Source organism: Kryptolebias marmoratus, linkage group LG5 (assembly GCF_001649575.2).
Source record: "Kryptolebias marmoratus isolate JLee-2015 linkage group LG5, ASM164957v2, whole genome shotgun sequence".
Lineage (NCBI taxonomy): Eukaryota > Metazoa > Chordata > Actinopteri > Cyprinodontiformes > Rivulidae > Kryptolebias > Kryptolebias marmoratus.
The window spans coordinates 17,131,162-17,158,231 of NC_051434.1; the positions used below are offsets into that span (position 1 = coordinate 17,131,162).

The 27,070-nt window shown below is 42.4% G+C and overlaps 2 protein-coding genes across 2 annotated transcripts; one reads left to right on the forward strand and one right to left on the reverse strand.

Moving 5' to 3' along the window:
• Positions 1-6: 6 nt before the first annotated feature.
• On the reverse strand, positions 7-14,070 carry ube2ql1 (ubiquitin-conjugating enzyme E2Q family-like 1). Its single transcript, XM_017421000.3, has 2 exons — positions 13,608-14,070; positions 7-141 (listed from the first exon to the last, which is right to left on the reverse strand). The coding sequence occupies exons 1-2, from the start codon at positions 13,959-13,961 to the stop codon at positions 10-12; spliced, it is 486 nt and encodes a 161-aa protein (XP_017276489.1). The 5' UTR covers positions 13,962-14,070; the 3' UTR covers positions 7-9.
• A 4,203-nt stretch (positions 14,071-18,273) lies between these two features.
• Positions 18,274-21,122, forward strand: med10 (mediator complex subunit 10). The gene is made up of 4 exons (XM_017421007.3): positions 18,274-18,551; positions 18,656-18,739; positions 19,522-19,624; positions 20,024-21,122. Exons 1-4 carry the CDS (start codon positions 18,430-18,432, stop codon positions 20,117-20,119), a joined length of 405 nt encoding a protein of 134 aa, XP_017276496.1. The 5' UTR covers positions 18,274-18,429; the 3' UTR covers positions 20,120-21,122.
• Positions 21,123-27,070: the final 5,948 nt, after the last annotated feature.

Below are 27,070 nucleotides of genomic sequence, written 5' to 3' on the forward strand. Positions count from 1 at the left end.
GCTGGGCGCTCAGCCGTCGGAGATGGGTGGGGACACCCAGCCGTACTTCTCGTGGGTCTTCACCAGGGACTTGAAGGTGGCCTCGGCTTCTTTACGACTGAAAGCTTTCTTGGACTTGCCTGATTTCCTACAAATACGACCCTGTTGGAGACAGAGGGGAGAGGGAAAGGAGATTAGGTCTGCGTGGACGGAGAAATAACGTGAAACAGTTCAAAGATGTCATTGAACCACAGTTGGACTCTTAGGGTGCGTCCACACCTAACAGCCCAGTAGACTCGGTTCGATTGGGGACCAAAATCACAACATTTGTTCCATTTTCAGCTGCTGTGGTTCTCATTCACACTGCACCTAGTCAATAAAGCCAAACTCTTTAAGCAACCTGTCCCCCCCCCCCTCGTCTGTGGTGGCGCTGCACCAAGAACTACTGAAGGAAAGAACACGAAAACCTCTGAAGAAGACACTAAGCGCAACTTCCTTCTTCTGGGAAAGGAAACAGAAATGGAATGGCATCAAATGTTACCAGTTTTAGTCTAACAATGAGCCATTTCTCCAGCTCGTGGTAGAAACGCTCGTTTGTTTTGGTTGTATTTACCCAGAAGGCCCTGTGTTGTAGTCCGCTTCCTGCTTGTGGAGCGGTCTCTGGTCCGCTTGCGTTCACATATGCATTCGAACCGCGCCAGAGTCCACTATGACCGAATCAAGACCGAGATTTCTAGGCGGACCAGAGTTCGATGGCACGTTCACGCCTCCCCAAACGAACCGGACTTTCTAGGCAAACAGAGTTCCATTAAAGCAGACTAAACAGGGCTGGTGTGAACGCATCCTTAGTGGATGCAAGCTTTGTTATGACTGAGCGCCATGAATCGTGTAGCTGCCTGTGTGGGTTCGCTTGTTAGTCTCGTAAACATCTCTTTAACCAGTGGACAGATTTTCATGTAACTCTCAGAACAAAATCAACAGATCAAATTTTGGCATTGACCCAATTTAAGATGGCCACCCGAGCTACCTGACCACAGTAAACACAAAAATGGCTAAAAGTCAGTCATTTTTACAGATATGGAGCTAAAATTTAGTATTGCACTAACTTAGCATCATCCCCAACACATTCAGTACTCTAATTTCCTTCGACTGCCAAGGAACCCGTTTTCATGCAGTATTTCTTCTTTTGTCTGAGTGGCAGCTTAATATTTGATTTAAAACCCCTCCAAAATATAAATGACATTATGACAAATGCACATTTAAAAAAAATCAACCCTGAATCCTGTGCATATGTTGTACCATAAGGAACAAAAATGTACCTTAAAGTCACAAACAAAATGTACCACTGGGGAACCATGCTTTTACCTTTCAAGGTACAGCTGTAATTTTTTAGGTACTTTCCTGGCCCTTGATTTTTTTTTTTTTTTTACTGTGTAAGAAAAACAAAAATTCCTCAAGGCAAAAACTATTGAATGAATCAGTGGTTCTCATCTGGTCCCAACAGCTCCTCCTAATGACAAGATAACGCTTAAAACTGAGGAAATATTTTCAGCTTCTCAAATTTACTGAATGCTGCAGTTTTGACAGAAAATAGTACAATAGATTATCTCAGTATGCCAACATGAAAAAAATATCAAGTTTAATGCTAAACCAAAACGACCAATGATAGCTGCATTTGAACTGAAACCATAACTCCTTGCTTCCATAACTTCAGCCTTTTTTTAGCAAATGTGAAATAAAAAATGTCCAACAGCTGAGAAGTAGTTCCAAAAAAATGAAAATAATTGTAGGTTTTGCTGGCTACCCACCCAATGAACACGTAAAAAATGAACATTGTCCAATTAAAATTATTCATTCACTTATTCATATAAAACTGTAAGACATAATCAGTCTTTTGTCTTAACTTCTCTGGGTTAGCTCTTGGCCTCCATAAAAACCCAAACTCCTGGTTGGTTTAAAGGTAATGGGGAATTAGTCTTTCTTCCACAGACCTGCAGTTACAGCGCCGCAGGATCAACGCCACTTCAAACTTAAAGCCGCCAAGCGGAGAACCTGAAGCTGTAGAGAACAGTTATTGTCATTACTGATTAATGAGTCAATCGTTTTCATTGGAAATCGACTGGACATTCTGCCTAACATGCAAGAAATGATTATGGTGACATCTCATTTCATTTTCTACAAGCAATGGCTAAAAGAAAAGATATGATCAGTTCACAACTATAAAAAAAATATATACATATATATATATATATATATATATATAAAATATATATATAATATAACTGCCTATACATTTTCAGGTCTTTAATTATCTTTAAGTGTTCCATCATTCATCATTTGTCTTAAAATGGCTCCCTTTAGGTTCTTTTCAATTACTCGATGCCTGTCATACTAAATGAAAGAATTATAACCATTTATGCCTAGAACAGCCATGGAAGTCTGTTTCACCCCATACCCCATGCTGAGAGTTAAAGCCGTGGTCATCGCCATGGCAACTGAGAGGGAGACTGACTAACAACGGACTCCAAGGAAATCTTGGTTGATTTGGTTTATTGATTAAACGACCGGTGGAAATGGGCTCCACCTGACCCTGAACATGAGCACTTGGGTTTAGAAACAGGACGGATGGAAGCCATAGGTAGATTTAACCGTTTCGTAGGGTTAGCTGTAACAAACACCCGACGATCAACGTGACGAAGAAACACCGAAGCAAAGGCTACAGAAGCACAAAGAACCACCAGCATAATCCTTAGGATCAGTCACATGCTGGAAACAAGAACAAAACGCCGAATGTGAAGCAGGTTTTGGCAGCACTGTGGAGAAATACGCTAAATTGTCGAGCTGAAAGAATTTCAAGAAATCAGAGATCAGAGATTGAATTATGCAACAACAGAAGACATCTTTGACAAGATGGAGGATAAATATTTCATTACAGCTACAGTCACCATCATCATTACTGAATACCGCCGCACAAAACACCTGACAAGTCTACTCTAATGCTTGCATATGAAAAATTCCTTAGCAAAATAAGAAAAATAAGGAGGAATTTGTTTTTTTGTTTGTTTTTTGACGGAGAGTTTCAAGATTAAAGTTAAAATATTAAGAAAAATAGAAAATAGTGTTTCCAAACTAAGTCCACCTCATTATTCTAAGAAAATTATGCAAATACTTGGCAAACTGTTTTAAATTTTTTATGTCATTTTGGCTTTTTTAAAAAAAAAAAAAAAATATATATATATATATATATATATATATATATTACTAGTAAAAAGCCCTGGATGTCAGTACAATTTAGCATATTCTCACTGATTTGATTTTTTTTGTTTGTTTGTTTGAACAAGTATTAAAATTCATGGTATTTCAACACCCAGCTCGTGTCTAATCGTTACTGTTTGCTGTCGGATCCAATGAAAGACGGTTCTCCTGTTTGTGGTTTGTCAGCAGTGTGGAGCTCATGCCGGTAACACAGTTTCCAGTCCTTCCAGAGTGGATGTCTAAAGATAGAAACCCCAGCCCACACGCATGCACATTGATGAAGATAATGGTGAACGCGATGCCGCAGGGGAGATGTTGACAGGGCAAGTGGTCTGAATGCAGGCTGACCAGCGCTGCATCAATGATTAAGGCAGGGGAAGAGCTTTTAAGATGTCAGGTTCAACCAGAAGCAAAAGTACACCCTCCAGTACGCTGCTCAATAAATGACGATAAGGCTGCACGCGTGAAAGAATGTGCGCTCTCCCGACTCTCTCGTGGCTCGGTGTGAAAAGCATTTGGCTTGGACATTTTCACCTAGGCAACGCCATGCTGGAGCCCTCCCCGCAAAATCAACAATATATGTGGGATAAGATGGCGGGAGAGATGGGCGAAAACAGGCGTGGGCCTCGCCTACGATGATAAAGCTGCTTATTTTGGTACTGTCAGCAGTGCCAAGTCTTCCCTGACGAAGCCTGCGTAGGAGGGTGATTTGAGAAAGAGATGACCGCCTTCACGGTGGAGACTAACGCTGGGAGACGTCCACGACAACAGAGGCACGGCAAAGATGTGGTTTGTATCAGTGGCATTAGCCGTTTCATGTTTTCAGCTTCCATCAGAAACACATCGCAAAACGGGAGGTCAAATAAACATTTCTGACTGCACACTAAGTCCCTGTTCATTGGTCATACTGCAGTGATGCAGACATTTCTGATGGGTGCTGTCTCGGTAAACAAAACAATATGCCACGTTAATGAATTTGTTTGTACACGCGCTGTAATACTGCACCCCCTCCTCTACACCGAGAGTATTTACTTGGCAGAGGAAAATGGCATCTTGCTTTGCTTGAAACCAATACTAATGAAATTTCCTCAGAGGGTTTGCTCCTCTGCATGCTGCAGTGCAGTACAGAGCAGGAAAAAAAACTGATGTCTTTACACATCCATACTGTGCATCCTAATCCCTGAGGTTTATACCTTTCTGAGAACTGATATATAAAAATATTACAATAAACGAGTCACTATTCCAAGGCTGAAGACGTTGTGTAGCAGTGATGTACGATTCAGTAGTCTCTATGGCCCCATGTTGTTTTAACAAATGCTTTCCCCCCAATTTATGAAAAAGAATCTCTGTTCATGTGATTCTAACAAAAAAGCTGAAATATCATACCTCCCTCCCACTAGGTGGCGACAACGTCCACTATACCAATATTTCAAAACACAGAGGAAGAACATTCTTAACTTGGCTAAATATTCTCCCTTAAATATTTTTTTCCTCCCTTTGATACCATTTCCAGTTTCCTATCATTTATTAACCATTTCAGCACATGGTCAAAGTTCAATGTCGACAGGATTAGGATGAAACAAGACGGACGTAGAAGAACTGGTAAAAATGGCTCCACTGATGTCTCCATTTCTAAGAGCATCTGGAGTATTAGGGAAGGGAGACAGGTCTACATTTCCAGTATTTTTAGCTCAGGTAATTCAGTTTTACTTATGACCTTTTTTATTTGTTTTAAATCGTCTGCAATAATATTGTACAATGAAAATGAATTGTTTGAATCCGACATGTCATGTATTAGTATTACAAAATGGTCCCGATCAACAAAAAGTCAGTCAAGGAACTTCTGGTATCGAAAATAATTTGATGAACTCAAACTACATGTACCTTGTTAGGTAGGATAATGTAAGGAAGGCTATTTCTCCTGTAGCTTGGGGTCAACTTGGTCAAAACAAAAATAGCTGGGTCTGCTGAGTCATTAGTTTCAGTGCTAAGGATTTAGCTTAGCCTCATTAGCTTCGCTGCACACTTTAAACTGCTTAAATTAACAGGACAAAGAAATCCAAACGATATTAATTTAGATACAAGTTTTTTTTAAAGAAATTAAATTCAATCTCATGAATTTATTTCAGCAATATGCTTATAAAAACTGCTAAAAAAACTGCATTATTTGACTCAATCTGGACATCGTTGCTGCACCTGTTCTTGATGTCTCCATAAAAAAGTGTTTTTTCTCCTTCTTAAAGGATCCTTTCAGTAACTGGCCTTTATTTAGTCAGCTGACTGGTCAAAATGTGCAGAGCGCAGGACAATGGTGTGTTCCTTTTCTGTAAGGTTTCCCAAGTTACCCAAATGGCAGGTTTTATGGAAACCTGTTGCAGCATCCTGGATTGCATGAGGATTAAGGAAAGGAAGAACTACAAACAAGCTTCAGACAGCTCAGGAGCAATACTGTTGAAGAAAAAAATTCAAATTGTTGGATTTTTAACCTCTTCACAGACCTGAAACTCACTAAAGACAATAACACACCAACTGAAAGAAAAAAAAAACATTTGGGTGAACCAAACTATCAAATGGCGATGGGAAATTTGCTCATTTTCAGCTTGACTGGATGATCAAAAAATAAAGAATTGCCTTTGTTTTTCTGGTCAGCAAATGCACCCAGAAACCATTTTTCTGCTCTGTAAACACAACTCTGAACACAGGCGACTTTTAAAGATGAAAATACACCTCAAAAGGGAATTGTAAGATTATTGATCAAGTAAAAAAAAGAAAAAGAATGATAAAGTGAGGTCTTTTTGGGTTCCCAGATTGTTCTAGCTAAGACATCAGCTTGTGATTCTTTAAAGATCTTTTTGTTCCACACAAATCTAACAGATTAAATTTGACATGCAAGTACAGTATGACATTTAAGAGATTTAACAATATACCCAGCAGTGTATTTTGGATGCTGCTGTTTTTGTAAATAAAGTAGATTTTAGGTACAAGATGTGAGATATTTTACAGGAATATGAATTATTTGCTTCCATAGCATCTGATGGATCACCAGCGTGTCTCTTTGTGTACTTGCTTTTCTATTCTGGGTGATGCAGCGGATAAAAGGGGATGAGGTGTTAACTGAATGATCTGGAGATTAGGGCTGTGCAGTTTCCATTCCTGCAGCTACAGTGGCCTCGTTTCACTGTGGGGCTTAGAGACGCTTACACACTCAGCTCTCCTCTCCGCAGATGGGAACACATTTTAAGAGCTGGCCCTATTATTTCGTCAGTTATCCGGTTTGTCGTGAAGGCCTGTCCCAAATGTCAGTCGGTGCAAGTCGTTGAGTTTTATACAGGGTTGATAGCACTGAACAGTTCAAATAAATGCACCAAAAGAAGGCAGAGCGTGGCTAGTCTCATGAAGCTTATGTGCACCAGGGTGAAAAAACCTCAAAAACATCATTCTCAGAAGATTTGTTTCGTCGTTCTGAAAAGCTGACTCTATGACTCACCCGAGTGACTCACTCAGACGGACGTTTTATGCAGCGCTGCTTGCGGACTCGCTTTCTGCTCCTCTCTTTCACAAAGCCACATTAAAGGCCATTTTCCTCTTTTGTCAACCCACCCCTCTGCACATCTTTTGCGGCGTACGATAAAACGACAGGATGCCACCTAAAAAGCTCCCGCTTAAACCTGCTCAGCCACGGGCTGAATGCAGATTATCTTGGCTGACGCTCACTGATAATGCACAGGTTGGCTCCAGCCAGAGAGCTCTGGAGGAAACGTGGGGGTTTTTCATGTTCCACGCGAGCTAATAATCCATGCGTCTGGTTCCTGTCACCGGGCCCCTGCCTTGGGTGGATATTATTTTGACATCTTGCCGAAATCAAAGAGATCTATTCTCTGTTATGTAAAAGTTCGGGAGGCCTCGTCAAGCCAATCACTGTACGCGCCGTGTGCTTGCTTTTCAGTGGTTTGACACTTTCCCAAGGTGAACCAAAGTGCAGATGGTTAACTGATGTCAATTCAAACGTTTCAGGTGTGCAAACTGAAAAGACAAATCCAGCCTAGTTAGCTCCAGCGTGCTTGGAGACGATGTGTCAAAAAGATGGATGGGCATCGTGAGAAAAAGAATGGGTAAATAAATGTGTGTGTGTGTCTACGCATCTGTGTATGCTGTGGTTCAGCGAGAGCCCTGGGCAGACGCAGTGCCCTGTCAGTGTTTATCTATCTCAGCTAAGCGCTCGCTCATTGAGAGGGGACGCGCTCGGGAAGAGTGACTGTTGGGTAATCGTGTGAATGGAGATCAGTCAATGGGCAGAGCAGGGAAGGCCCCAGTGCACGTTGGGAGGCAGGTCCTAGGGTCTGGGTGGGTGGGGGTGGGGGAGAGATTACATAACGCAGACATGTGCTCTGAGTGTTGGGATGAACGAACAGGGACTGATGCTGTAACTGGACCAGGAAGGAGAGGACAATGGGACTCATGGTTTGGTTGATGACTCCTACTTATTTATCTGTTTTTAAAGTAAGTGTCATAGGTGACATTGTAAAACAAAATCCAAAATATAAAACGGGATGTTCGACAAGGGGAATTTTGTTATGTTTGTATTACAACTCTACCTCTTCAGTGAACCAACTTGGTGCTGCATTATGGGATATTTGGGATGAAGACCCTGGCTACGCTACACTAAATGGATACTTTGGGCTGCGTTTGCACCTCTCGACCACACCCAAATAGTGTTTTGGGTAAGAAAAACTGAGCTTTTTAAAAAATGCTTTCCAATATCAAGTTTTTTAAAACCTCCCTTTTTGAGGTATCCATGTAGGCTTGAAATATGGAGCTTCTGAGAAACAATCACTTTTTTCGCACGTGTCCATTGCTGCTTTGCATCCTAGAAACCCAGGGCTGTTTGTTGTCACTGATTCTGTTCAAGACCTATTGGACCAAATTTCTCGGTGCAGCCAGGGGGCAGAAGGGGTCCGGTTCAGTGACCTCACGATTCCATCTCTGCTGTTTGCAGATGATGTGGTCCTGTTGGCGTCATCGTGCTGTGATCTCCAGATCTCACTGGAGCAGTTTGCATTCGAGTGTGAAGCAGCTGAGATGAGGATCAGGGCCTCCAAATCTGAATCCACAATCCTTAGTCGGAAAAGATTAGACTGCTTTCTCCATTTTAGGAATGAGGTGCTGCCTCAAATGGAGGAGTTTAAGTATCCCAGGGTCTTGTTCATGAGTGAGGGAAGAATGGAGAACAGGATCGGCAGTCTAATCAGTGCGACTTCCACAGTGTTGTGTACTCTGTACAGGTTGTAGTGAAGAGGGAGCTGAGCTCCAATGCAAAGGTCTCTATTTACAATCAGCCTACATTCCTAGCCTTACCTATGATCATAAACTCTGGGTAGTGACCAAAAGGAGTTTTCGCCACAGGGTAGCTGGGCTTTCCCTTAGAGATAAGGTGAGAAGTTCGGTTATCTGGGAGAAACTTGGAGTAGAGCTGCTGCTCCTCCACATCGAGAGGAGCCTATTGAGGTGGTTCGGGCGTCTGGTAAAGATGCCCCCCGGACGCCGCCCTGGAAGGAAAACCAGGAGAAGACCCAGGACACTCTGAAAAGACCATGTCTCTCGGCTGGCCTGGGAACGTCTTGGAATCGTCACAGAGAAGATGGAAAAAGATGGCTGTGGAAAGAGATGTCTGGGCTTCTCTGCTCAAGCTGCTGCCCCAGATAATGGATGATGTCTGTCTGGCTTTATCCTGATTCTGTCACCATTAAAATTTGATCATGTGCTGAAATGCATAATAACTACGAGGAAATCATGAACAGTGGAAAAAAAACAAAAAAAACCCCGAATCTTTATCCAACTTAAAAATATTATTTCTCTGCATTTTTAATGCTCTTAATGTGCATGCCATCGCCACCTAGTGGCCCATTATGGGAACTTTGTGTTAGAATAATGTGGATGAATATTTTTTAACAAACAGAGGAAAAAATATCAGTTTTCAAAAATATCCAGAATAGTGAGAAAAGGCCTGAGTATCTTCAAAATCAGGTCAGATTATATATTCAGCTTGGAAACTACCCTGTATGACATTTCTATCATTTCTTTTTTAAGAATAACTGGATTGTTCCAACTCTAATTAGGGGAAAATGGGAGTGAAATAGTTGGAAAAATTGCTTTTAATTTAGCTTAATCAGTTGTTGTAATCTGTTTTCGACTCTCATCATTTATTTGCCAATTATGTTTTCAGCTTATTAAAGCATTTTGATTTTTTTGGAAAATGCTGTAAGCACTCTTTTTAACTTCTCTGGGCCTCGTTTCTAGCTTTGGGTGAGCAACAGTATGCAATACTGAAACTGCTTTTAAAAAACACAGAGGGACGCTGCAGATTGTTGGGGTTTTTTGGACAAGAGCAACAGCTGCTTGAGATGCCTGCAGAGCAAAGTGAGAGGATGTAGGCAAATTAGTACTAGACTATTATGCAACTCCATACACCTGTGTATTGTTCGACGCTTCTGCGCTAACAGCACAGCCACGCAGATCAAATTACCAAACCGGATTTCATTACAAAGGCACCTGTGCTAAGTTTGTCACCCTAGACAGTTGTTATCTGCCTCTTCACACACTGTTGCGGGCCTTTATTTACTGAGACACAGGATAAATAAGCACATTTTGACAAATATAGTCACCTAACTGGATGTCGGAGTCACCCTGTGCTCAACAGGAGGCCTAAAATATCCGCAGCTATCAACCTGTGTGACTGCGTGTCGAGGCAGTGTTGACTCCCAGCTCAGCGCCGTGTCACCGCATGTATCCTCACACGCTAAAAATAGGCAGGAAGCTACGAAACAGGCTACAGCGCAATTGTCACAGAGAAGCGGTGACCAAGGACGAATAAATGCATGCTGTGTAACCAGGTATATATATATATATATATATATATATATATATATATATATATAGGTGTCTGTCATGACGCAAGGGAGACAAATACACCTCCCAGACAGTGAGGACTCAGCAAGCACTGGTCTAGACCTAAAAATAAATAGATAAAGAAATGGACTCGCTAAGGAATAATTAACGGTGCCGCCGCACAGGCACTGAAGCACCCTTATTACGTTTCACACGTTATTCTTCCATTTCACAATGTTCAAGTTACTACAGCTTCTTCAGCTTCGGAGAAATGCATCCTCGAATACACCGAAATGTGCGGCTCAGTTGAGAATATTGCTATTTTTGACACGTTCAGTGTTCTTTTCACACAATCCTAGTTTAGGTTTTAGAATTTTTTTTTTTTTTCGAAGATGTTAACACAAAATGCTCAACTCAAAGCACATTTGTTCTGTTTATATCCAGCTGGCAACATTCAGTTTGAACAGAATCAGAGCTGGCCTGCTAATCTGTGACAGGTCAGCTCGTTGTCGCCTCCTATTTTGCTTAAAATTCTGATCGCATTCGGCGCAGAATTTGAATTTGAATTTGGTTTGAATTTTTCAGTAACCTAAGAGTTTAATGAGCAACATTAGAACAGCCAAAACGGACTGATCAAACTCTTGCTGATAAAAGTGAAGCCAAGAAAAGGCGCCTAATACATCAAACTACAGAGTCTGGTTTAATGTATACTTTCTTTTTTACATATATTATCTTCCTATTTCAAAGTAACACGTAAGTAGCTTCATGTTTGGATTCTTTTCAAGCTGAATTGATGAATAAAATGTATGACTAAGAAATAATAAATGAAAAACTGCCGATAGAGAGCAAAGCACAAGAAATAAAGGCCCTTTTTTAAGTTTTTAATGAATAAGTTGGGTTTGTTCTGTTCTATTCCGTATAATGTGTTGGGAAAGGTCATTGAAATTGCTACATCAATAATTTGACACATTACATCTGAAAACCAAAGTCCAGCCGTATCTTTTTTCTTCAACAAACATCGACTGAGCTTTTAACTTTTAACCGTGTAACACGCACTGCAGCGTTTGAGCGTGTTCCAAAAGTTTTCCAAACGCACGCTTCTTATTTGCACAAACCTCCCACTTCGTAGACAATTTAAACCTTAAAATATGGTCATTTTTTGTTTTCTCTCACCCATTGTGTTTTTAACTTTTATATGACTTACAGATTCCTCTCATATTCCCCCCCAGAAGCACCTCCGAACTCTCATTGACTTCCATCGTGTCTGAGCTCAGTTTTTTTGTCTCTTGAAAACCCAAACCGAACTTGTAATATCTCCTTCATAAAACACTGCAGACACGTAAGAATTGGCATGCGACAACCAGATGTTTTTATGAATTAGTACTTACTTACAGTTTTTACACAATGACTGTTTGAGGCTCGCGTTCTGCTCGAGTTAATCAAGACGCACGGTCAACACGTGCCTAATGGCCACAGATGGTTCTGGGGGTAATTATTCGGTTAGATTACCAATAAGTGTTGAGGCTAGGACGAGAACCCGGTGACAGTTTACGTAAGGTCTGACACCACAGCACCGTCACACAGATGGAGAGTCAGCACACAGAGAGGGGAGAGGAGGGGGGGACTGGACTCGACGGAGGAAATGACAGGCATATGGTACAAAAACGGGCTTTTAAAGCAGTGATTCCCCGCTGGGTGGCGACCAGGAAGTCGTAGTTCAAACAATTGCACCCCGGAGTGACTGTAGACCTGCAGCCATCTTCACTGGAACAGCAGAGCTACTGCTGCTGCTGCTGCTGCAACGCTCCAAGGATGAAAAAAAACAAACCCTCAGACCTGACACGATTATATAATTCAGACAGCCTAATTCACCGAGGACAACTGTAGGGCACCTGCTGTCTGTGAGTTTCCATCTGTCTTTCTGCCCGCCGTCACGTGTTGAATACGGTTTTCCGTTCCTCCTTTCGGCATGAGCAGACGGGACCACGGGGCTGTCAGAGCACACAGCGGGGACGTTTCCGCGTCACGGCAGGCAAAGCCTTTCTTGCTGTCGAACCGCTGCTGATTTACGGAGGCGATGAAGGACGAGCGCAACACGGCTGCGGAGACGATACCGAGGGATGTGCTGCGTGAAATGGCTGCCGTAAATAACCAAGAGGAACATTTACAAGCACGCCTAAAGCTTAAAGCTGAAGGAGGTACTGAGGCAACCAAAAATGTTGAATACATTGTAAGACATACATCAAATGCTACCAACAGTCTACATGTTCAGAACAGAAAGGGGGGAAACTATTAGGGGCCTAAAGATACCAGGAGTCCATAAATAAGTAATAACCTGACTTATTATTTTTAAACAAACAAAACACAGCCATTTTTACTAGGAGTAATGCTTTAGTGAAAGTCAAACATGGCTGCAAATATAAGAACATGGTTATCTACAAATACTTCCTTGTGACAAACAAAGGGTGCTTTGTTTGTCACTAAAAAAAACAAAAACAATTATAAATACATCAGTCCCCTAACTATACTACCAGAGGCTACAAACATCCATAGCTATTGAGTGGATCAAGACCTTACTGCTCTCGTAACAAAAGGGTAGAAATAAATTTTAAAAACATTCCAATTTTGAACCAAGTGAGAGGCAGTAAGCTGCAATAAGCTAAAAGTAAATAAATAAGGGTTAGAACAAAATGACAAATTAAAGGCCCAGGAGTCCTTGAAAGAATGCATGTCGCCCGCCGTTTTTCATGTCTAGGCTATGATCGTCTTATGCTGAGAAATGATGAAGCTGTTTTGGTTAAACCTCGAAAACAACATTGACTGTGATCTCAACCATTACTGCAAGAGGTCACATTCAAGAGTATGTGTTGGCCATAATGTGGATGAGCTGCGGTGGCCATCTTGAATTGGATTTACTGCAAAGGTTAATCAGTTGAAGACTTACATTCAAAGATTTCTTTCTGAAAGTTTCTGTTACAACATGTTCAGGGGCCGAAACATGGGTGAAAAAAACCATTATCCTCGGCGGCAGGCGGTAAAAATGTTAGCTAAGGACCCCGCGCCTGTGTTTTGCCTTGGGGCCCCTACAACAAATAACTCCACCTCTGGTTCTGAATAACCCTGAAGGTGATGAAGTAATGTTGAAGTGTAACTGTACTGAAATTAAAACAATATTCGTAGCCTTACGACTCTAAATGAGCACAAAATGAGCTCAATTCCAGAAAACATTTCTACAGGTTAGTTTGTAATAATAAATAAATGGATGGAGTAACCATGCTTCCAAGCTTCTACTTTTGAGCTAAAACATATGCTAATTTAATGTCAGGTTCGGCTTTTTTAATGTGCGTAAAAACAGCTTTATGCACGTTTTACGCACGAATTCCTAACCGAATTGCTCACGTCCAGCGCGCGCCACGACTAATGACGCACGCGGCAGGGATGATTAATGCGCCGGATGGCTGGTGATGTGCACCCACCCCACCCCTCACCTGTCCCTTTACAAGGCTGGCAGCGAACTGCCTCATGACCGCCTCCACCGTGTAAGCGCTGGACCAGCCGCGCGGGGTCAACAGCTCCATGCAGATGGCCCCGCCGTCCAGCACGTAGCCGTTCTCCAGCCGGGGCGTCAGGACCCGCATGAACGGCGGCGAGAAGGGGAAATTGTCGGGGAAGGTGACGTTGAGCAGGATGAACTCGGTGCTGGTCTCCTTCATGTCCTGCCACAGCGCCGAGTCCTTGTCCACCTGGTGCAGCTTGACGTTCCAGTCGAACAGGTTGTCCTCCACCAGCTCCACGGTGATGAAGTTGTCCCCTAGCCTCCGGATCTCCTGCAGCTCCTTCATCAGCCGCCGCGTCCGCACCTGGGTGCAGTGTTGCCGGTGAGGCGCCAGCGGTGGGATGGAGGAGGCACTGGTGGCTTTGCTCCCGCCCACTCCCCCACCTCCTCCGCCTCCTCCCCCCACGCCCACTCCTCCCCCTCCTCCTCCGCCTCCCCCCGCAGTCTGCTGCTTCTCCTTGGCATCCTTGCTCTGCTTGTCTCTGCCGGACGGCTTGTCCTTGCCGTGCTGGTCCAGCTTCCTCGCCTTGATCTCCGGGGTGCTCAGGAGGTTGGTTTCGTTGGCGGTCTGACAGTGCTTGTTGGCGTTGTTCTTCTGGCTCCCCTTGGTCCCCTTCAGGGAGCCCTGGTGGTGCTTCGGGTCCTCGGTGTCTCGGTCGTGCAGGCGGATCAGACCGATCTTCCGCAGTAGGGTGGCCATAATTTATGAGGAGACTTCTGCCCCCTCCTCCTCCCCGGCTCAGGGGCGACGCTCACCCGTCCGAGCGGCGCGAAGGCTCGACCTCTCCTGGATGCTGGTTAGAAAGCCTCGCTTTATGCCGCAATCCAGCGCACTCCCCCCCTCTCTCCGCTCGCTGCAGCCTTCGGGGATGAGCGCAACCGCGCGCCGGGGAGGGGGAGAGGCAGAGAGACAGAGAGAGAGAGCCTGCGCTCCGGGGGTTTCTCCTCAGTGCATCGTCTCGACGCGGGGCTGGCTGAAAGCAAAGCACAGCCAAACAAACGACACATAAACAAGGGGCTCCACAAATAATCAAACAGAACCTTTTGTCACAAAGCAGCCCTCCTCTCTCCCTCTCTCTCCCCCTCTCTCCCTCTCTCCCTCCCTCTCTCTCTCCTATTATGACTGCGGTTGTTCCATGATCGGACGCTGCGTTACGCAGAACCAATTAGGTGATCGGGGTGTATGCTGCTCACCGTGAAGGAAACTATCAGTATCAAAGGGAGATGATGCAAAGGCTACAGGGAGAGGACAGTCACGCTGCTATGAGCAACTGACATGAATAATGCAGAAACACAGGCCACATAAAAACACCGCTGACACGCTCCCTTTCTGTGGATTCTAACAAGGAAAAGACAAAAAGAAATGCATCCTAATCCCTAGATTCCAGTTCTGATCGTAATCTAGAATTCAGACATACACCCTCCGTGTTTGACACTGATCTAACAGATCGTGGGTTTATAGGACGCACATCCCTCTTGTCTGTAATGTGAACATTTCAGACGCGCAGTCCCGTCTCTTACCGTGGACCGGGGGGAAATCCGGAGTGTGCGCGCGCTCCGCGTCCCGTTATGACAGCCCGGACACCGATCCCGCCGTGCGTAAAGCCGGAGAACGCGCTCCCACCATTCAGTTCGTCAGCCCAGTCAGTCGGTGGACCTGCCGTCGGTGGGAGCTGCAGTAAAGAGGAGGAGGAGGGTGGTGGTGAAGAAGGAGGACCTTTTGATGTGCGTCTGCAGCTGCGGCAGCTCCTGCTTTAATGCAGCCGAGGACGAACCAGCTCCCCCCTCCCTCCTCTCTCCCTCCCTCAGTAAATCCCTCTCCTCAGACGGTCTGTTCTCACCGGCGGAGCGCTGCCTTTCAAAATAAAAGCACACAAGCCAACGCGTTATGCTCGCAACAACCAAGCTCCAGCTTGTGTTGAGGCTCTCATTGCTCCATATTTTCTTTCGCTTAAAGGCTGCAGGTTTATTTGTGGTTCCTAGAGTTTCTAAAAGTAGAACAGGAGGCAGAGCTTTCAGTTATCAGGCTCCTCTCTGGTGGAATCAACTTCCAATTTTGTCTAGGCTTAAGAGTTTCCTTTTGGGTAAATCCTATGGTTAGGGTTGGCTTGGGTTTCCTAAGTTATCCCTTAGTTAGCTATGTTTAGACTGCTGGAGGACCAAATTTCCTCACGCTGCTTCTGTCTGTACTCTCCATGTTTCTCCATGCAGTCACTGCAGACGTTAACCTGAGTTTTTCTGTTTTTTTTTTTTTTTTTCCTTCCCATAGAAACTCCACCTGGACCAATCAATGCTGTGCTTTTCTCTGTTTCTTTCCTATCCTCTCAAGCTGGTCCACACAGATGGACACCCGTTCCTGAGCCTGGCTCTGCCGGAGGTTTCTTCCCATTAGGAGAAAGTTGTTCCTTTCTGCTGTCGCCTTCGTGCTGCTCAGAATGGAAATCTGCTTCCTTCCTTGAATTGACAGCTTTTAGTTACTGACATTTCATCTGGATGTATTGTATTATAACATGAGTCAACTGACTGGAATTGGATTAATGAATTGGACCTTTTTTTGTAGCTCTAGTGTCCTGAGATAATTTTTGGTGTGTTTTATCGCTATACAATAACATGCTTAAACACTAGGACTGTTCTGAAATATCTAAATCAAACACAATCCCCTTCCATTTTCAAAAAACCACAATCCTCACTTTATTTTGGAGGGCAGTTCCTGATGTCCTGTGTAAATGTGCTTGGGTTTCATTGAAACAGTGAGGCAGGCAGGAAGAGCAGAGCATCACTGACATTCACTTTTAACCTTTTAGCTTCTTTTTGACTCCCAGCAAAATCAGCACTTGTCTTTTATTTATTTTTTTTATATATTTTTTTTTACCCAGATTAGAATAGAGCTCAGTTTAGGAAACAAAACTCATCTTGTCTCAAGTCAGCAGCTGTAAAGACGGCGTGTGACCATTAGCCATCTATTAGCATTTGTAGGTTTAAGAGAAACTAAACGCAGTTTAGGATGAACCTTCTAAAGTACATATATTTGGCCATTCTATAGTATTATCTGAATTAATGTATTCTGCTTTTCCCGAATGTTTTTGCCTTGTTTGCCAGTTTAGTTTTCGCACACTTAAAGACAAGGGCGTGTAGGTTCAGGCTGCTTAGGAAAACTGCCTAATGAAAATTTACTATTAAACTCTAACATACACAAAGAAACCAAAAAACAAAACAAAACAAAACAACAAAAAACAAACAAACAAACAAACAAGCAAACAAGCGTGCTTCATTACATGGCAATATCATCGGCACAGCAGTAGTTATCATCTTGATTGTTATCGGCAGGTGCTAAGACTGCTAGCTTAATGCTAACATTTAGGGAAATCTCATTCATAGCTAACAATTAGCATCGCTGTCGGAAATAAAAACTTCAAGGGATGGACTGGTCATATTTGACGTGATGTTCCATCAAATAGTTATCAGTAGTTAGTGCCTTGGGAGTCGGGACATCAGTGTGGAGCTTGGAACCTGGATGGTAAAAGGCTTTGTCCAAGCTAGGCTAATAGCTAATGACCTGCTTATTAAAATTAGTTTTTCAGGCTTTTAAGTCAACTCTTTTTTTAAAAAAATTACATACTGGCATGTAAAAACGCTACATTACCTAATATTAAAGATTTTGCCTCTTTCACCATGTTCTATTACTGATGTCATGGCTAATAAGGTTTTACCTATAGATATTAGGCAGAACATCACTTCAAAAATGACCACACTATCCCTTTAACTAAAATTTCTATTATCTGATTTTTTTCTTCCACTTTGAACTCAGAAATTCCAACTTTCAGGAACAAATAGACCACACTATTAGAACGAGTGCTCAAATGTATACAGCCAGCAACGTCTTATACAATAAAAAATGTTTTTAGATAAAAAAGTGAGTTAATAATGAGCTTACCTTTGTGTTTTATCACAATGCACTGAGTAATATTTTATCACAGTCATACTGACTTGGAATAAAATGATTATATTAACAAGTTACTCTAAATAATATACTATATTTTGATAGTAAACAGAGCCCACCAGCGACACCATTATTTGTGCAATCTGGGTCTTTTATTTAGTTACATGTTGTCCTTAGAGGTAAATAACAAACTGAATGTCTTAAATTAGAAAATGTCAAATTTGCTATTTAAACGTGATTTTTTTAAAATTCACAAAGGGGTTAGTTTTTATATCCCAAGCGTAGCCTGAGATATTGGACATGTTACTAGTAGAGCATAAACATAGGGGTTTTCTGACTGCTGATATTATTTTCTGATTTTCGAGGTGATAATAAGACAGTTATCTATAAATTAGAAAATTTCTTATGAAATGAGTCCGTTTTTCTCCTGAACATTAATGACATTCGACACTTATTGCATTGACATAACGTTTCAGAAGTTTTGTAGGTCAAAAATAAGACATTTCACATGGTAAATCCCCCAGTTCACGTGCGCGGTTCCATTTAAGTCAAATGACGCTCACAGGTGTGAAAATAACCCCCACACGTCTCCTCACAGGCAGCACGACACTTTAAACCGCAGTACGGCAGTTCGCGGCATGCCGTTTCCACGGTAACAGAGACGGGTAAATATTTGGCCGTAAAGCGCTGGGGTGTTGTAGCTGTCGTGGTGACGGCGGCTAACAGTTAGCGGCCTGAATTTGACCGAAAAAAGGTATTTTCAGAACGCTCCTTGTATGTGTGTGTGTGTGTCTGTGTTTGTAAGAGAATCGAAATGGCTGAAAAGTTTGACAACCTCGAGGAGCATCTGGAGAAATTCATCGAGAACATTCGGCAGCTGGGGATCATTGTTAGCGACTTCCAGCCGAGCAGCCAGGCGGTCCTCAACCAGAAGCTGTGAGTCAGGCTCTCTTTTCTGTACACGGAAGAACTTTGCCAAGAAACACGAGTCTGACCCGCAATGTTGACTTTTCTTACTTTCTTTTTTTTTTTTACTTTAGAAATTTCATGATATCTGGACTGCAAGACGTCGAAAAGTGCCGTCAACAGCTTCATGAGATCAACGTCCCCCTGGAGGTCTTCGAGTGAGTCCAGAAGCTCGTGTTGTTGTTTGTTTTTATGTATATATTTATAACAGGATGTCTCTCTGTCTTTACGGTGTCGCAGTTACCACTTTATAATGCTGTGCTCACAAGCAAGCCTATGTTTTTGGTTTGCGCACCAGCCACGCCAAACTCCATTCAAAAATCGTTGAATTTAGGCATCCTTCCCTTTATGCTTCTAGCAACTGCAATATTTCAACAAGCGCATCGTATAGAAATACTAAAGGTGATACAGGAATTGCCTGAGGTCCTAAATATTGTGGGAAATATAGTGTGCTATTGCTTAGGGGTTACGTTTTAGCCCAGGGGTGAGCAATCTTGGTCCTAGAGGGCCACTATCCTGCATGTTTTACATGTTTCTCTGCTCCAACACACCTGATTCAGTGGTTAAATGACCTCTTCATGTTCTGCAGAAGCCTGTTAATCACCTATTGATTCAAATCAGATGTGTTGGAGCACAGAAACAAGTAAAACATGCAGAATAGTGGCCCTGGGAATTGGGGGGGGGGGGTTAGATTACCAAATGATTCCCGAGTGCGGCACCGCTGCTGCTCACCGCTCCCTCGGGGGATGGGTCAAATGCGGAGAACAAATTTCGCACACTCAGGTGTGTGTGTGACAATCAGTAGATCTTTCTTTCTTTCTTTCTTTTTTTCTTCTCGAGAACCAGGATTGCTCGCCCCTGTTTTAGCCCCTCCAAATAAATGTGGTTTAATCTGTGCTTTGCCCCCATCGTCGTCTGATGTCAAACCTTGTGTCTGAAGGTATATTGACCAAGGCCGAAACCCTCAGCTGTACACCAAGGAGTGTCTGGAGAGAGCCTTGGCGAGGAACGAGCAGGTCAAAGGGAAGATTGGCACGATGACGGTAAGAGATTAGGCCAGGGACGGTGCAGAAATAAGCAGCCGTCAAAAGTATTTTGTAGATGAAATGTTCAGACGTGTAATACGAGTTGCATTAAAGGTCAGAGTTTTTGTTTTCTGTTGCACAAACCTGGTAGTTTGTGATGATTAGCAACATTTCTTTTTATCAGAAACACTATAATTCAGTGAATTTACATGGTTATCTTGTAATAAGTTGTGTTTCACTTACATTTTGCAGACACTGCAAGGTTTCATTTTGGCCATATGTTGTTTTTGTCACAAACACATTAGTGTAGCTGTCTTCATTAAAAACGGAGAAAGAAAAAATAAGTTATGGATCAGCGCCACAGCAACTTTCACCATTGTATTCTTTTTAATTTTCTCTCTCTCTCTCTCTGTGCAGAAATTCAAGAGCCTTTTAGTTTCGGAACTGAGTAAAGTTTTTCCAGAGGAAATGGCCAAGTACAGAGCTATACGTGGAGAAGATTCGCCCTCCTAGTGGCTGCTGCTGCAGCTTATCCCCAGGCAGACCTCCAACCTGTGACCCCCCTCCGCCACCGCCCTCCGGAAACAAAAGCCTGAAAGGAGTTTAATGAAGCAGGATGCTCTGTAGATGCCAACACCATGCTGGTTGTTGTTTTCCCTAAATGTTGTGCGAGGCTGCTGCAGATCAGTGTCTTGAGCTCACCGCCTCAGCCAGTCATCACCTTTTTTTTTAATTTGTAAATTTAAACCCATTTTAAAGCAGCTTGTCGCATTAGGAGTTATTTCTTTAGCCCCTGTTGATGCAGAGACATTGAAACACAACACACTGATGGTTGAAAGCTTTGATTTATCCAAACAAAAAGCTGCAGCTCTCCTGTCTGACTCTGCATGTAGGAATCGACTCCCATCAGTGCAAGAACTGAATATTTACACTCGTGTTATTTACCTTTTTTTTGTAATGTTTCGTTATTGTCGTACGCGCAGCTTAGCAGACTTTGCGTCGAGCTCAGGTTTCTAAGGGTGGCGTCTCCCTGAGCTGTGACGGTTGGAGGCAAGTTGGTGATTCTAAGTTGTAAGAAAATGGAGGAATTTTCCCACAAACACACGTCCACGACAAGCGCACATTTTGTGAACATATTTAAAATAGAAGCGAGCCTTCGTGAACGTTTCGAGACACTTTGGAGACTCCCTTTTGGAAACGCCATTCGCTGACTTGTCACCAGCAGTCGCAGCCCAGAGAGACGCTAACATAAAGGCTGTGATGGTAAAAAGCAAAAGGCGATTGAAGGTGATTTTGTGCCTCATTTGACATGGTTACAAAATAAATCCAGTCTTATTTGTACATTTGTACAGCAATGTTTGTTAATAAATGAACTTTTTGGAATTATTCTGTATATTATCGTTTTGTATGCCTAAAAAAGGACAGCATTTTTAAAAATGTAATTGTAAATAAATACTGTAGAAGAGATTGAAGGTGTTGTTTGTCACCATGTAGAATAAACTGATTGAGAAACGGCTGCATCCTGTAATGAGTACCTTCACTATGTAAAGACTAAAATCCTGTGGAGTGACGCTGTTAAAAATAAGTTTTATTAGAGTTCTGTCTAAAAATGGCTGCCAGAAATATTCCCACTTTTTGTGGTAAATCATTTCAACCTGCTGTGTCTAATAATGCAACAGACAAATGCCTTTTTTTGTAGGAAGTGAGGGGAGATGCTAAAAACAAAAAAAGGTCACGTTACTACTCTGTAAAATTAGATAAGTCTTCGGAGAGGTTGAGGGGGTCAGGATTTAGGTGTGGACTGAGATAAAGATCACAGCTAAAATAAAATAAATTTTAAATACCTGACAAACTAACTAAATTGGACAGATGTTGAAGAGACAAAACTGTCGGGTGTCTCTTTACTCGGAAGGTCAAGCTTCAGGAAGTTTTTTTGGACTGTAAAGATGCGAATGTACAGCATATAAAAGATTTCCACTTAAAAAAAAAACAGGCTATTGCACATCCTAATAAATGGATGAAAACAGGATAAATCTACAGCAAATTATAGTGGAAATTGTTGAGCAAAACTTTGAAAATGATTGAATGCTTATTGATTTAATAAACAACAAACTTGAGTGTGTAAAGAAAATCCAACCGCCTGATTTGGGCTTTTATTTTATTTAACACAGAATGAGTAACATCTGATATTCTTTTTGAAATTCACGAGTAACTTGTTTTCTGGACAAAATGGGGCAATGAACAGGATAGAACAAGTCATAGCACGCATGGAGTGGGTAACAGATTAGTAAAGACAGCACTAACGCTGACTGCTACACAGGTTTACGATCTCATGTTGATGAGCTCCCAGTTTTAACAGGCGATGTAAAAAATTAGAAAAACTGGAGTTAAATCTGCAAGAGTATGACCACAAAAGAAGGAGTAGGAAAGAAAACGATACATAAGAATGACCAGGAGGCATCTGCTCTCAGTTTACATCAAAATGTTTCCATAGAAGGGTGGTTGTTAAGAAATAGACCATCTAACTGTTTTGTAATTTTGGGCGACAGTGGCTCAGGAGGTAAGGGTTTGTTCTGTAACCGGAGGGTTGCCCCTTGCTCCATCAGTCTCAGCCGTTGTGTCCTTGGGTAAGACACTTCACCTGCCTTGCCTACTGGTGGTGGTCAGAGGGTTCGGTGGCGCCGGTGTGATGGCAGCCTCACTTCTGTCAGCCCGCCCCAGGGCAGCTGTGACTACAATGTAGCTTACCACCATCAGTGTGAGGATGAATGGGTGAATGATTGTAATGCGAAGCGCTTTGGGGTCCTTGGACTAGGCCATTTACCATTTAATCCTGTTCAGGGTATATGCCTGTCTCCATCAGTCAGCGGGTGGGAGGTGGGGTACGCCCAGCGTGAAATAACCAGTTTATGACACCAGTACCCATCATGCCCAGAGCCCTACTCTTGCTGCAGCTGATGTTCGCTTCTACCCCGCTGGTGGTGGAGCTTTTACAGGCTTGGCCTTGGCCATGAGGGAACCATGGTTCAGCCACCAGGTGCTTTCTGGTAAGCTCACCCTTCAAGGCCTTCGTCCAGAAGGGTGTCCCAGTTTCCCTGTTCCAAGCTGCTGCTCCTCATCGAAAGGAGTCAGCTGAGGTGGTTCAGGAACCTGGTTAGGACGGCTGTGGAGGTTTTCTGGGCACGTCCCACTTGGAGAAGACCCTAGGGCAGGTTCAGAAATCACTATAGCCCAGTCTGGGAACACCTCGGGGTCACCCAGGAGGAGCTGGAGAGTGTCACTGTGTGGGGGATTGTCTGAGTTTTCCTCCTGGATCTGTGATCCAACAAATATCACACAGACAAACACACACAAAACCTGACTACACATCAGTGTAGCATGAAGAAGCTCCCCTCAAGGTTGAACTGCCCATTTGTTACATCAGGGATCTTTATTTAAAGCTGAATTTGAACATTTATTGACAAAAATGATGACATAATGAACACAAAGTATGGCTTTGTTGGACTGGCGACCTGTCTGTGGGTGTACCCTGCCTCTTGACCATTGACTGCTGGTGATCGGTGCCAGGCTGTCTATGACCCTGAACTGGATTAAGCAGGTAGAGAAAGTGGATGAACAGACAATGGTTCAATACATTCAGTCATTCATTACTATTCCATCTGACGAGCACTCATTTCCACCAAACAGTGTCTTCAAGAAATCAGTTTTAAATGAGTCTCAGTTCATTGGACAGTTGCATATACCTAGTTACTCCACATTCATATTTTATGAGCCTTATTTTACTCAGATGATAATTTCCCCAAATATCTGATTTTCCCTGTTACTAAAACTTAATTTGAGCCTGAGAGGGTTGAGTTTGTTTTTAACGGGGCATCTCCAGGTGTGTAAGTGGTACTACCTGTGAAGAATTTGCTTTAAAATTCCCAGAAGACTACAACACTAAGAGAAAAAACGTCTCAGTGGGACAACAACAGCGGATCCTGTAACCTGCACGACTCTGCTGACGTTATCGCTGACGTCTCAGGCATCGTGTGTCACCTCTGGTGCGTCTCGCAACCAGAAACGAAACCCTGCCCGGAAAAAAAAAAGAAAAGCGCCGCGTTGAAACACAGAGACAGATGCTCTGGAGAAAGACAAGGCCGCGTCATCGTTTAGGTCACAATCCTAACGGGCGTCCTTCTGCTTGGGCTTTGCCACAACGTCATCCCCCAGCCTCTGAGACCGCTGACCCCCCTGAGACAGGAGCCCTGTTCAGAGCTCATGATCTGTGTTGTTGAGCGCCATTCCTCTCACCTTCAGCCATCCCTGAAGGATTTCCAAACATGCAATTTTTTAGGCAACCAAGCTTGTATGTGCACTGGACCTTCACCTTCTCCTGAGGCTGGGAGGGAGGTCAACAAAGTCCCAGTTGTCATTCAAAATCTATCTTTGTGCTTTGATGTATTTTTATTCATCGCATGCACTTCAAGAGTTTAAAATAATAATTTTTAAATATAATATAGACAAACTAAATGTCTGGTTACACATTAACCCTACACACCTACTTCTTGTTCTTACCTGTATGATCCTATTAGCCTCACTGTGTTTATGACATCACACACATCAAACTTGGAGGTGTATAGCAGCTATAGAAACACAAAAAAATAGCTTAACTCAGTCAGTTTTACACATACTGAGCTAAAACCTGGTGCTGGTAGTAGCTGAGCTTCGTCTCCAACACATACTCTAGCGCTAACAGATCACACCAAATCTCTGTTCAAAACGCTGACATTACCTATTGGAGTCAACTCTGCCTATTAGCAATATGTCACGAGCCACTGGATTGAGCTCAAGGGTGGTCGCCACTGATTTCAAGGTCATAAGAAAAGATAACAACTTTATTGATCCCGCTGGAAACTGTTGTACCAGGGTTACAATACAAAGAAACTTGCACGAGGAATCACACAGGATGAAAAAATAGCATAGTGTATAAAAATACCAGCAATTTAAGGTGCAAAACTGGTAAGGTAAACATTAAAATGTTCATTCTAGTGCAGGAATTTTTATTGTACTCTGTGTAGAAAGGGGAGGAGTTGAAAAGTTTGATAGCCATACGGAGGAAGGACTACCGGTGGTTCTCTGTGGAGCACCTCGGTGGTCTCAGCCTACGACATGGGGTCAAAGGTCAACATCATAGTTGACCTAGTGCTCTAACTCTTCAACAGTGTAATGTAGGAATGTCAAACTGCACAGCTGGACACCTCATTGGTCAAAGATGATACCTGTTGATTTCAAGGTTCATGGGGTCAAAGGTCAAGGTCACAGGTAACCCCTTTGTTAAAACCTTGTCTCTGCTCCTACATGTGACCCTTCTGTTTCCTCCACCAAGGAGGTTCTGTTTCCAATTGTGTCTGTTGGTTTGTTTGTCTGTCTGTCAGCAAAGATCAGGTAAAAACTAAAGAACCGATTTGGAGGAAATGTTCAGGAAATGTTGGGGTTGAAACAAGAAACAATGGTTCACATTCTGGTGCTGATCCAGATTATGATCCAGATCGTAGTAATAATGCTGTTGCCTTGGTGGAGGTCTGCGCTCTCTTAATGCTTCTAGTTTAATGAGTTTTTTTTTTGTAAATATCCTATATCAGTTCATTTCTTGCTGACAAATTATGAGTTTTCCATAGATCCTTATCTCAGTTAGGAGCTTCAAGTATTGACAGGTTTTTAGTTTATTACCTCATTAGGCAAACGTGACTCACCCACACACAGCCTTGTTGCTTGTTTTTCTTCTAAAAATTTCCCACATATGCTCTCTTGGGAACAGGTCAGGGTAGTAACCTGAACTGTCTTCTTCTTAACCTCTGTACTCTGTGCAAAGTGTGGTTTTGCTATGTCTTGCTAAAAAAATGAATTGGATGGCTCTAAAAATGTTGCTTTAATATCTTTCTACACTTGCCTGGCTTCTGGACTTGCTGATGATAATAGCCTAGAAGGTCCTTTTTCTCTTCCGTTTGGATCACATGACGTCACTTTGTCCTAAAACGATTTGGAACAGTGATTTGCCTGCCTCTGATACACATTTCCACTGTTTATGGTTCATCCCAGATGCCCCAGAGCCTAGAGAAGCTGAATGTTTTGCACATTCTGCTAGTTTTCACACATTGTCTTTTAAAAATAATAATTTAAAAAAATAAATAGAATGAGTAATATGCATATCCACTCCAATGCACCTTTGTGAAAGTTTTCAGTCAGTTCAGTGACTTGTGCATTTGTTGAAAAACTCAAGGTCCTCCATCCATTCTTGTCCTTTGAAAGCAGCCTTTTGTGTAAATCATGGTTACAGTCTCCTGTTGAAATAAGGACAGAAAACTAACATTTAATCTGAAAAGTGGGACAGGATGAACACAGTTATGTCATCAGCATGTGCTTAGAGCTGTCCTTCAGTACGTTTGATTCTCTTATAAAACCATTCACCCAACTTTCTATCTACAGTTGTTGAGCTGTGAGCCCTGATCCCCTGTTTTAATATTATTATTCCCTTTTCCTTTTACTTTAATACTCGTTCTAAGTTGCCCACTTTATGTTCTTGTCATGGGTTTTAGACCTTAAACAGACAGTTCAGACATTTTGAAAAAGGGACTGTGGAAACGTTATTGACAGTTAAAATCTTACTTGTTGTAGATAGCTCTTTGAACGACCTCAGTTTGGACAAATAGAGTTTAATTCTGATTTGATTGACAGGCTAAATGCAGCTAAGACCAAAGTGTACTTTTGCCAGCTTAGAACAGCTCCAATTTCCAGAATTTAAATGAGATTCATGCAACAACTGGTTTATAAACCTAGAAATGTTGCTTAACATTGGTATTTACATAGGTGCCAAAAATTTCACATTATTTCTGTTGGAATAATAATGCAATCCTATATTGACTGCAAGGCAATGTTTTCTTGAAGCTTAAATGTTCGGAGCTGCTCTAAGATAATGAAATCCTTTCTGATATGTGGGTTCATTCTGACCTTATTGACGAGTTCATTGCTGTCGGTTTTGTATTACACATTTATTCCAGGAGAAATGGTATAAATTTCCTGTGAAAAGCCCCCGGGCTGCACTAAAAGTGCTACAGCTAGCTTCTTTGATCTTGCAAATAATCACAGAATTCCATGTAAATAATTGTTTAATACAAACTTAACAGTAATATGTATGTATGGATTATTATTAATCCAGTCAGAAAAAAAAACTCTGTTTCCCAGGCTACTTAAAGAGCTTTCCTCAACAGGTTAGATATTTATTGTTAAGAATTTTCTATTTTTTCTTTTGTAAAGCCCCACTTCAAAATGTTAAATAAAGAAATGGAAGAATCGCAGCACTTGTTTGTATTTTTATTTTAATAAACAGTTTTATTAGTTTTATGTTTTCACAAGTACAGAGAATAGAACACCATACAATGTATTGCATATAACCTTACATGAGTATGCAAAAAAGAACAAAAA